Raw genomic sequence first — 12,992 nt, 5'->3', positions numbered from 1 at the left:
ACATACATAATATTTCATGTTAAAAAGAAAGGAAGATTTTTTTGAAACTTGTGACACTTCTAGTCTTAAAAAAGATATAACATTTGTATTATTACGAAATCTTATCTTATTATTAAAAATAAAATTAAAAGTTTAAATTAAATTATTTATAAATTAGAAAGTTATTTTTTTAATGGATTAAAAAAATATTGCCAAATAAACTATAAATAGTTCGACATTGATATACCATTCTACTCTTGTGCTCTCTATATCTCTCTACATTTCCCTGTCCCCCCACCCCCCCCCCCCCCCCCCCAAAAAAAAGTAGAAAGAAAAAACCGAGTTTGCCGTTTAGAATGATACTTGGACTGAGAAGCAAAATCATACCACTTCCTGATCATAAGTTGGGAAATATCAAATTAGGTTCAGTAACCAGTAAGACACATAATTTTTATTACTATACGTTACAAGAAGATAAGTATCATTCAATTCTTTTATAACTAATTTCAGTCTCTTTTTTGATAAAATTTCTGTGTCTCCTTGTTCGAAGAAGATGCAATTTGCCACAGACCATGTAGAGTAAGATGCAGCCACAGTACTGCTTCATCAATGGTATGCTATTTCTTTTTGCATACAAATTTAGCCAACTGGAGTAACTGAGACAGAATTTTAAAAAGTGGCCTAGAAAAGGCCATTTGTGTAAATGCCCTTAATAAAGCAATGGTGGTTGCAGGAAGAGGCAAAGGAGAGAATAAGGGAAACATTTGGAAAAATAGAGCTATCTCCTTCTTCCTATGACACAGCATGGGTAGCTATGGTCCCTTCAAGATATTCTATGAACCAACCATGTTTTCCTCAGTGCTTAGATTGGATTCTTGAAAATCAAAGAGAAGATGGATCTTGGGGCCTAAATCCTAGCCATCCATTGCTTGTAAAAGACTCCCTTTCTTCCACTCTAGCATCTTTGCTTGCCCTTCGCAAATGGAGAATTGGAGATAACCAAGTCCAAAGAGGTAAATGACACCGAGTTTAGAAGAACGATTTCTTTGAAATTTGTGGTCGTAAATATGCAATGATATTTTTTTGGTTATAAAACAAAAAATTTAAAGTTAAATTTTGTCCAAATATATAAAGGTGTCACTCATTTTAAAACTGACCTGAAGAAATTACATCATTTGAATTAATTTTTTCGGTGTAGTGTCAAAATATTAAAATTTTAATTGTTTACAAATCAATTATATATCTTAGTGTAGCTTAGCTCCAAAGGTTAAATAATATATGAATAAAAGATATATCTTGTAAGCTAATTGATCTCCCATTAGCAAGCGTTCAGGGTGGTCCTTTGTAACAGGTCACAGACCAACAGTAAGAAGTTTGCTTGTCTGTATCTTGTTTGAAGCGGTTTTGATTTTATGTCTCCCATCTGTGTACTAATTAATTTATTTTTACTATATAAGGTAGGAGATAATGCCGAACCCCATCATCATGGGCCAGCATAGCGCAGGGTGAATGGCTTCAATTAAAAAAAATTAACCTTAGTAGAGAAAAATTAAAGAGAAAAACAGAATGTGTGTATATCACTTAACCATATGGTTAAATAATAATATAATATATGAATAAAAGATGCATGCATTCATTAGTTTGTGTAAACACTAAGCAGAATAAAATGTTTAGTTACCATCTTGCATGTTATAATTGTCAAGTATCTAGACGATGTGCAAAAACAAGTAATGCTATTGACATGGTTCAAGAAAGAGTGAGCAAAGGAGTTTGCATTTTGTAGTATTATTAATTACTTGAATAGTTCCTTCATTTTTCTTTTAGGCCTTGGCTTTATTGAAACGCATGGTTGGGCAGTCGATAACAAGGATCAGATTTCACCTTTAGGATTTGAAATTATATTTCCCTGCATGATCAACTATGCAGAGAAACTTAATTTGGATCTACCTTTGGATCCTAACCTTGTAAATATGATGCTCTGCGAACGTGAATTAACAATTGAAAGGTATGCTTCTTTATTAAATGGTCATTTTACATATTATGGAAATTATTAGTTTTGCAGCCTTGCGCAAAAACTCCTAATGTATAAAACAATTATAGGGGAAGTTCAACAATATTAGTCGTCTGAAGCTAAATCTTAATAAAAGGCCTAAGCGTAATCTCATTCGATTCATATATTAATAAGAAAAAGGACATATTTTTTATATCTATAGATCAATAATCAAACATGACAAAGAGAAATATCAAAAAAACTTTGTTGAAATTGGAAAGATAAATGACTAGAAATAGGAAAAACGAATGGATATATGCATGAAAGGAAATATCATAGAGGGTAGGAGAGGTAAATGTACTACTAGTAGTTAATAATCTTTTGGAAGAAGTTTACACATCTACTCATCCGTCCAAACAGTAAAAAGCTAACATAAATTTTGAAACAACTTATAAGTGATAGTTATTTCCTTTGTTTCAATTTATGCGGCAACATTTTGTTTTTGGTCCATTTTATAAAAAATAGTGACTTTCTAAATTTGAGAAGATTAAACTTCTCATTTTTATTCTTAATGAGAAATTTTTATATATATCCTCACAAATGTCTATGATTTTTTTATCATAAATTTCAAAAGTATCCTTTATTTCAAACTCCATAGTAATTCAAATTTTACCACATAAAGTCTCCCATGGTGGTATATAATAACTGTAATTTTTTGCCTGTAATTATTGAGACCAAAAGTACTAACTTCATTTGTCTTGCCTTTAATCGATCACACGAACAATTATACGACGGTGTTTGACTAGGTACTGAACTTAAGGAAGATTGAATGACTTTTGCCACATGTCTAAAGTGCGCTAGACTTACACATGACATAGCATTTATTTGATTATAAAAGTATCTCATTAAGGATAAATTAAAAGTTTACAAAAAGTTATCAAATAAAGAATGGGATTCTTCTTTTGTGAAAAGACATTAAAAAAAACATGTCATATAAAATGGAACAAAGGAATATAGAATTTGCCCTCTCCACGAATTTGTATGCAGATTTGTAAATTGACTTATAAAACTCCTAACTTTATGGAGTAAGTCTCTTGGGAAAATGTCATTCTGAAGAATGATAAAGCAAAAAAAAATAGTTTAAAATTTGTAGAGTGCAAAACTTCATTTTTAATTTAAACATGACTGCAACACTCACCCCTTCCAAAAATAGAAAGAGGTCATTCTTTTTTTGTACAGACTAAAAAGAAAATAGGTTCACATAAATTGAAACGAAAGGAGTACTAGATTTTGATACTCTAGCTTCAACTCATCAATTTGTTGGGCCATTTTTTAACCAATAGAGCCTTAAAGAATGAATTCGAGGGGAATATGGCAAATGTAGAATATTTTGCTGAAGGGCTCGGTGAATTATGTCATTGGAAAGAGATGATGCTTCGTCAGAGACACAACGGGTCGCTCTTTGATTCACCAGCCACTACTGCAGCTGCCTTGATTTACCATCAGTACGATGAGAAATGCTTTGGGTACTTGAACTCAATCTTGAAACTGCACGATAATTGGGGTATGCACTACTAAGATCATCTCAATACTTCCCCATTATCTGCCTAAAGGAAAATACTTTTCATATCTCTTCTTAGAATTCGTTGGAATTAAGTTTTAATTATGTTAGTATGTTTACTATATGTTCGATATGTTTGATAGGAGACTAATAGTTTTAGGGTACTAGAAAATATAAAGTACTTCTACTGATAAGAAATTTATGTTAGTATGATAATTTAGCGCTTGTGACGCATGGTGACATCCTTACCGCTTCTCCCCACAAGTACAAATGTACATCTACGAACAACTCACATATTGACTCAAATCATGCTTTAGAGAAAATCACAAGAAGAGTAAGTCTAATAAACTTACCTCTCAAGTCCAAACTCTGACATAGTACTACGATGAACCAATTTATTTAAAAAGCTCGGACGTCATCAACAAAGGGATATCTACATATATGTGGAAAATGGCAGAATTCTGACCGCCAAAACGGTCGGAATTCACGAATTTCCTACTACTTTCCGACCAAAATTGGTCGGTCGAAAAACAGTTGGTCGGAAAATAATTTCCGATCAAATCCGTCAGTGATTTCCGACCAAAGTAGTCGGAACGTTCGAAAGGTTAGACGACCAAATATTTTCAAATTTCCGACCAAAGTGGTCGGAATTTACCGACCGAATCAGTCGTAATAATATAAATAAAATAATTATTTATTTAAAATTAAATAATATAAATATATAATTTCCGACCGAATCGGTCGGAAATTAATATTTAAAAAATATAATTTCCGACCGAATCGGTCGGAAATTAATATTTAAAAAATATATTTTATTTAATTTCCGACGGAATCCGTCGAAAACTTTTTAATTTTTTTTTAAAATTTTCGATCGCATCAGTCGAAAATCTGGGAATTTTTGGCAAAATGTGGGCAGCTGTCCGACTGTTTCCGTCGGAAATCAGTCGGAATTTTCTGTAAAACTGGGCAGCATTCTGCCCAATTTGGAGCTACACCACGTGTCAAACTATTACAATATAATAATGCCAACAACCAATCAACCATTAACACAATCTAAACCAACAATATCAATCATTAACATAATCTAAACTAACAATACCAACTATTAAAATAATCTAAACCAACCATTAACACAACCTAAACTAACAATACCAACCATTAAACCTAACAATTTTGGACATAAAAATATCCAAATAGTAGCCCACATTCAAGTTTAAAAATAAAACATAAAGTTGTCTCTCACAATCAAGTTTACCAATCAACCAAAATACCACACCTAAACTACTACACATCAGATTCAGTTTGTTCATCCTCATCATCAGATAGATCATGCCCATGTTTTCTCATGAATTTCTGGCAGTTGAGGGTCGTCGACGGAGCTGCAGCGAGGCGGCATCGCCGGTGAGTGGCATTGGTGATGGCAGCGGCGGGTTGGGTGGGGGGGAGAGGGGAGGTTTGAGTGTGAGAGAGAGAAGAGAGAAGGAAGAAAACAGGGAAAGAAAAAAGAAAGGGGTCAGGGGGGTTTTAAAAGAAAATAGGTCAAATAGTCGAACCTCGTTTTAATAAAAAATTCCGACCGAATTAGTCGATAACAGTTATGCGGTATTTTTCGCCAAAATTTACGACGGATATAGACGGAATATCAGCCGTAATTATTATTAAAAATTGAAAAATATATTTTTATGCAATTTCCGACCGATTTCGTCAGAAATTTGCGACTACTTTTTCCGGTCGGAATATTTCGGTCGGAAATTGGCCGTTTTTTAGTAGTGATATATGAGTTCATATATCAATAACGCTTCATAACAATACCAACTAAGTACGTAGTACTTAGGTCCAACTTCACATGACTTTCACAAAAATTCTTATTTCACCATTTGATATCAATCCTTGAATTTTAACTCCAATTCATCTATTAAATGTGTTATGGAATCTAGCCATTTCATTAGAAGTTCAAAACGATATCGTTCAAATAAGTCCAACACTATTCATACTAGAATTAATTAACTTTAATGAGCACAAAACATCGATAAAAACTTGCCTTGAATGACCCAAATGAACCCTTGGTCAAAATCCTCTCGATCCCAAATCATCTAACTAATAATGAGTTGTACACCTGAGTATTTAAAGACACTGTAAACTAACTTCTAACCAATAACTAACTAACAGCTAATTACAAAGATCAATAACTAACACTAATTTATGAACCTTCTAGAAGTGTACTCCTTTAAATAATACACTGTACAACCTGTCTAAGCTACATATTTCAGCATTACTAATATAATCTTTTTCGTTATTCTTATAGTCCCCACTATTTGCCCTACAAAGATACATTCAAATCTCTTCTTAGTTGATGCCCTTCAAAATCTTGGAGTAGATCGGTATTTTAAAACAGAAGTCAAAAGAGTACTAGATGAAATATACAGGTAATTTGAAATGATCTTCATGGTTTATACAATTTATCTTTTTAAAACTTTTATTAATATTAATGCTGAATTATGAATAGGCTTTGGCTAGAAAAGAATGAAGAAATTTTTTCAGACGTTGCTCATTGTGCCATGGCGTTTCGACTTTTACGGATGAATAACTATGAAGTTTCCTCAGGTTTGTAACTAAAAACTCAGAAAATTAAATTTTTACCTATGCACCAATAATATAAGGGGTGTCTTGTCGTAATTGGTAAAGTTATTTGTCGTAATTGGTAAAGTTGTTGGTCACAAGTTCAGGCCGTGCAAATAGCCTTTTGCAAAAATGCAGGGTAAGGCTGCTTAGAATATACCCTTATGGTTCGGCCCTTCCCCGGACCTCGCGCATAGCGGGAGCTTAATGCACCGGGCTGTCCTTTTACTTATGCACCAATAAATTGTTACTTTCTTTCTGCAGTAGAACTTGAAGGATTTGTCGACCAAGAACATTTCTTTACAACATCAAGTGGGAAACTTATGAATCACGTTGCAATTCTCGAACTTCACCGAGCTTCACAGGTGGCTATTCATGAAAGGAAAGATCACATTTTAGATAAAATAAGTACTTGGACAAGGAATTTTATGGAGCAAAAACTCTTGGACAAGCACATCCCTGATAGGTCAAAGAAGGAGGTATCACCTGTATATAAATTAGGCCATTCAAAAAACATTCTTTGTAATTTTCAATTTTATGATATTCCATTACTAGCGAGTCAATTAAATATCAGATGGAATTTGCTATGAGGAAATTTTATGGCACATTTGATCGAGTGGAAACTAGACGTTACATCGAGTCATACAAAATGGACAGTTTTAAGATCTTAAAAGCGGCTTACAGGTATAATTCTGACACTATTACTATAAGATTTTAGATAATATGTACCGTCAGCGGGTTACATTTGCCAATTATTGCAGGTAATCTATATTGTTTTCAAGATTATAAATCTCACATTTTAAGGAGGCTTACCTGTAAATATTATTTGAGTGACGGTTAAAAAAACTTTACATTAATGATGTATGTAACGTAAACTCTTACTAAAAGTAGTATATATGTTTTGTTTATTCTTATTATTCTCTTCTGCATTTAAACGTGTGGACAGGGAAAGATTTATAGGAGAGATTATGGGGCACGCAAACCCATGATCTCCTCAAAATTAGATATTTTATGTACATATTTTTTAAAATTGGTATAATATTAACTGTTGGCATCCATGCTTCTATTTAATACATTTTTCCTCTTTTTATTTTAGTAATACATTCATGTACTGAAAATTCTAGATCCACATCTGTATATGGGCGGATCAGAGTTACGGTTGTAGCAATGCCCACCGCCTTCAACTTAAACAACATATGTCAGTGAACATTGGTATGCTAACGCTTAATATGGGTAGCAAGAAAAAATACAAGCTACTTTAAATAAAATGTAATGGTACATTTTCTATCGAAGTTGGAAGTCCTTAAAAATTGGTCATATTATTATGTGGGGTCTCTCTCTTTCTCTCTTTTAGGTCTTCCGGTATTAACAACATAGACTTGCTAAAGTTCTCAGAACACGATTTTAACTTGTGCCAAACCCGACACAAAGAAGAACTTCAACAGATGAAAAGGTATCTACACTGATTAGCTTGACTAGACCTTGTCATTCTTAAACAACTTCATTTTGTTGATAATTATATATATATATTAAACAACTTCATTTTGTTGATAATTATATATATATATATGAATGTAGGTGGTTCACAGATTGCAAACTCGAACAAGTAGGATTATCACAACAGTACTTATACACTAGTTACTTCATAATTGCTGCCATACTCTTTGAACCTGAATATGCTGATGCTCGTCTAGCATATGCAAAGTACGCCATAATAATAACAGCGGTGGATGATTTCTTCGATTGTTTTATTTGCAAAGAAGAACTGCAAAACATCATCGAATTAGTAGAGAGGTATTGTTTTCTCTTTTCTTATAATATATCAACAAAATCCTTTGACCTATGTTTTTCAACTCACATTTTTTAGAGGCACTTGAGTTTATGATCCTAGGCTACTTCATTCATAGCTTTATGGTTTTGGATTTATACTAATATTCTTTCACATGGTATCAGAGCCAAAACTTTTTTTTTTTCATTCAGACCATTAAGCCACTAACATTGCTATGGCCTAACTTATCAATTATCATGTTGAGCCTAATCTACTTAACTCTTGAAGATCACAATTTGTTGAGACTCTTCTCTTTCTACTTTAAAAATAATAATCAAAACAGAAACAAACCGTAGAACCAGGCTGTGTTGCAAGAGAGTATTAGAGAATGTTATACTTGTCCCTTATCGGTTGTGTAATAGTTTCCAAAAGAGTTTAATTAATGGTCCTGGGATACTCCACCCGATTACCTTGAAATTTTGGATTAGATACTCATACTCTTTCACATATTATGTTAACACTTTCACTATAGATGGGAGGGATACTCAACCGTCGGATTCCGTTCAGAGAGGGTTAGAATTTTCTTTTTGGCACTTTACAAAATGGTAGAGGAAATTGCGGCAAAGGCGGAAACTAAGCAAGGTCGATGTGTCAAAGATCACCTTATTAACTTGGTATGAAGAAGTACATTAATTATTATATATTCTCTAAATCAATTTTTTTTTCATGCTTATATTTCTTTCTTTTCGATTGACTAGAAATATATCTTGTTATAGTGGATTGATATGTTGAAGTGTATGCTGGTGGAATTGGACCTTTGGAAAATTAAATCAACTACCCCAAGCATAGAGGAGTACTTGTCTGTTGCATGTGTAACTATTGGTGTTCCATGTTTTGTTCTCACATCACTATATCTTCTTGGACCAAAACTGTCCAAGGATGTCATAGAAAGTTCTGAGGTCAGTGCCTTATGCAATTGTACAGCTGCTGTGGCCCGATTGATTAATGATATACACAGTTACAAGGTAATATTATTTTCTTCGTTAGAAGAATATTTTATCAAATGTTGGCTATTGATTTTTGACAATCTTTTTTCAATATATTGAACTGAGATAAAATTTTACATAAAATATTCTTTTTTCGAAACACTAACTTCTTCAAATCAAATTTTATTCCAAAAATTACTAAAATTTACATTTGAAAGTGAGAAGTGACACAAAAACAAAGCCTTGTCCGGCTAGATTGATATTTGATAAATTAATATAATATAATGTGCTGCTGGTTCATTTTCTTCTTATTAAGCTCGTCTCACTAAGTTTTCGCGCTAGAAGGATCAGACCACGTTGAATCTATTTTGTACGCTTTTTTTTCAAGTAGACATACAAGTATATAATTATAACATTAATCCTTATTATTTCGTGTGTTCTTGCAGAGAGAACAAGCAGAAAGTTCAACAAATATGGTATCAATATTAATAACACAAAGTCAGGGAACTATCTCTGAAGAAGAGGCTATAAGACAGATAAAGGAAATGATGGAAAGTAAGAGAAGAGAGTTGCTAGGGATGGTTCTACAAAATAAAGAAAGCCAATTGCCACAAGTGTGCAAGGATCTTTTTTGGACGACAATCAACGCAGCTTATTCTATACATACACATGGCGATGGGTATCGCTTCCCAGAGGAATTCAAGAACCATATCAACGATGTAATTTACAAACCACTCAATCAATATTCCCCATAATATGCCTTAAATCTTTTACAATATGTTACTAATCTTTGGAACTTGGTTGTGATATTATTAGATGCATGGACGAATTGTACTTCTTTTATGTTGTGCACAATAATGTACAATTGTTACTATGGGAAAAACTTACTTACACTGCTATTTTAACTAAAGCGCATTTACCATTATTAGTGTTTACCATAAAAACGGATAATAATTAAATTTATATGTGGTTTTAAGGATATGTGGATTAATTCAATACAAATAATAAATAATGTTAGATTAAACAGATAAATGATGTAATAAATTGTCAAACCAATTAAGGGAGTGATCTCAGACTCAGTAACAGTTTAATGTAATGCCTGCCTTCGATCCCGGGCTCACAACAATGAAGAACTGATGAACAAAAGTAAGAACTTTTGAATAAAAGAGAAAATAAGAATATATTGCCTTGATATGCGTGTTACAATGTGTCTAATGAATAGTCAAACGACCATTTAGATAGTAGGGGAGTTTTACCCTAAGTACAATTTCATAAAATGTAAAATTCTTCCGTTTGCTAATCACATATTTTCTGCCGATACGTGCCGAGATTCACGCTGTGACATCCGAATCGGACCTGGGGGATGTGGCCCCGATTCTTCCGAGGGCAGGTGTTTTGCCCAGAACCTGACTCGAGGAGCTCCTTGCCCCGATTCCGATTTCTTACGATCATATCTCTGCTCCGTTTACTCCATCGAGAACCGAAGTATCAAACGGGCTCGGTTTCACCCGTATATAGATAGTCCCCTCGTTTCTCAGAGAGTAAATTTACTGAAACGACGAGAAATGACATATGCACTTCGATCCATTCTTCAATACGCCGTGACAGAAACAACCAAGAATCCAAAACGTCCCGTCAGTCGTGACGTCATGATTTCAAACATGCATCAGTCATCGGCGGGTCATCCCTGAATACGAAACGGCGCGAAACCTCTATAAATACTTTCCTCCTTTGTTCATTTTTTACTTTTTTGCGAAGCTTCTACCTTCGAGTTTTCAGGATATCACTACCCTTGTTCACATTCTAACATTTTATCTCCGTTCTTCAAGACTTTCATAGTAAGTTGCAAGTTTTTACCTAATTTTTACCCAAATTAGCGCACCTCACTTTTCATCTTCCAATTTATCTTCATATTTTTCAAGCTTTTTCCAGATAGCAATGGCTAAAACTTCCAAATCTTTTTCCCAACAACTTGCTTCTTCTTCTTCGCAATTAACTGCTGAAATCGAGGAGATCACTCCCGATGTGGTCGTTCTCGAGAGATCTGCTCCTGGCGCAACTACCGATGAACCGGCTGCCGAGCCTCCTTTGAAAATGTTCGTTTCCGGGGGTTGTTCGATTGTCGATGACTTTAAGGTTGAGAAGCCCTCGTCGGTGCAGGGCCGGCGTGAAAGTAAATCAAGATATATATGCTCCATTACCGAAGACATCCTCCCCGTGGTCCGAGAGGACTGCAACTGGGTGGGTAAGAACGTAGTAGTCCCCGGGCCTACAGATGCCATCACTACCCACGTGGAGGGGTATCTAAGTATTTACACTTGTCCCTTCACATTGGGCCCGGTAGACCCGGTTATCTTGGATTTCTACAAGAGGTACGAAGTATGCCTCGGACAAATCCATCTGTCGCGGTGGAGAATCGTGATCCTCCTTTGGTTTTTCATGAACAAGACCGAATTTAGTTGAGCCCTCAAACCATGTCGAACAACGTCAAAATTATGAATTGCGTCTTGAATCGAATTGTGAGTTTTCAAATCTTCCAACTTTTATAATTTGCGCTGAAACGTATCAAATCAATCCGGAATGACTTCAAATTTTGCATACAAATTAGAAATGACATAATTGAACTGTTCCAATTTCCAAAATCGAAATCTGAACCCGTTATCGACAAAATCAATCTTCGGTCAAACTTATAAATATTTTAAAACTTTAATTTTTCCAATTTTGCCAAAAATGAGCTGAATTGACCTACGGACTTCCAAATCCAAATCTGGATATATGCCTAAGTCTGAAATCACCATATGAAACTATTGGAATCATCAAAACTTCATTTCGGAGTCGTTTGCTCAAAAGTCAAAATCCGGTCAACTCTTTTCATTTAAGTTTCAAAAATAAGAATTGTTCTTTCGATTTAATTCCGAACCTTCCGAAAACCAAACTCGACCTTGTACGTACCATTTTCAATCCAATCTTTACCCATTTGAACTCAACAATCTTCCCATAACCTTATTGGTACAAGCATGTATGACTAATACTCTCACACGCAAGAATCACACTCATAATCACCCATCTTTACCCAAATTCGAAATTGAAGAATAGGGGTTAGAAGCTTACCTCTTGAGTGAAGATCTTGTAATAATTCCTTGTTGGATTTCAAAGCTTGAACAAGATTTTTGATGAACAAAGCACTTGAGCTTCTTTCTCTCTCTAAAACACTCTCACTTCTCTCTAAAATTATCAGATAATTGCCCCAAAATAAGCCACAAAGCCTATTTATCAAAATAGGGTCGGGTTATGAAAATAGGAAAATTAACCCTCCGAAATCGGGTCTACGGTCGCATGACCGCAGAATGGGTATGCGGGTCGCACAATACACCGCAAAATCGGTACCCAAAAATGGGCTTCTCTGGACAGGTCTGCGACCAATTTTGCGGTCGCATAACCACTTCGGTGATTGCAGATTTGGCCGCAGACTCGCATTCTGCCAGCATTTGGTAATTTGGTCATAACTTCTTGTAGGAGTGTCCAAATGACGAACGGTTTGAAGAGTCAGAAACTAGACTCGAAGACTTTCATTTGATAGATAGATCATCACATAATTCCTTATATATAGATAGAAATGCTCATTCAAAGTTTGGTCTTGTGCATACTTATTTGAAACTTTAGTCTATTATGAAATTTTCCAACTTGACTTAGACTTAGGCCTCTCTTTAGACCCCATATCACTTATAATATGTCTCGTACACTTGTTATCATATCCAATTGGTATTCATAATATTAATAGTCCTCAAATGAGAAGTAGAGTCCTCCCCCAAACACATAACATAACTTATCTCTTCTTTCACCCATTTCAATTTTCCGAATTTTTATTAACTCCCAAAATTTCCAAAAATTGCGCCAGAGTTTCCTTTGTAACTGGGCCTATTCACTTACCATAGAATTCGAGAAACCAATCCTAACAACACATGCATAATCCAATCAATGTAACACAACATGAAAATAATACTAACACTGGCATCATAAGCAATATATTACTAGAAAAGGAACACCATTAGCATCAACTACTCAGGTGATACATAACTTGTAGCAGGT

The 12,992-nt window shown here is 34.4% G+C and overlaps 1 protein-coding gene across 11 annotated transcripts; it reads left to right on the top strand.

Moving 5' to 3' along the window:
• Positions 1-238: 238 nt before the first annotated feature.
• Positions 239-9,828, top strand: LOC142169412 (cis-abienol synthase, chloroplastic-like). 11 transcript variants are annotated; one of them, XM_075230578.1, is made up of 14 exons: positions 239-414; positions 533-591; positions 713-992; positions 1,804-1,984; positions 3,313-3,533; positions 5,836-5,956; positions 6,037-6,134; positions 6,414-6,628; positions 6,724-6,833; positions 7,504-7,602; positions 7,728-7,943; positions 8,450-8,591; positions 8,694-8,942; positions 9,350-9,828. In XM_075230578.1, exons 1-14 carry the CDS (start codon positions 336-338, stop codon positions 9,656-9,658), a joined length of 2,379 nt encoding a protein of 792 aa, XP_075086679.1. In that variant the 5' UTR covers positions 239-335; the 3' UTR covers positions 9,659-9,828. The 11 variants fall into 11 exon arrangements, with proteins under 11 accessions (XP_075086679.1, XP_075086678.1, XP_075086681.1 ...); XM_075230577.1 differs by having other exon boundaries at positions 530-591; XM_075230579.1 differs by having other exon boundaries at positions 241-414; positions 530-591; positions 6,417-6,628.
• The last annotated feature ends 3,164 nt before the right edge of the window (positions 9,829-12,992 follow it).

This window comes from Nicotiana tabacum, chromosome 15 (assembly GCF_000715075.1).
Source record: "Nicotiana tabacum cultivar K326 chromosome 15, ASM71507v2, whole genome shotgun sequence".
NCBI lineage: Eukaryota > Viridiplantae > Streptophyta > Magnoliopsida > Solanales > Solanaceae > Nicotiana > Nicotiana tabacum.
Note: the sequence above shows the minus strand (reverse complement) of the source record. Positions and strands in the feature narration are given on the sequence as shown.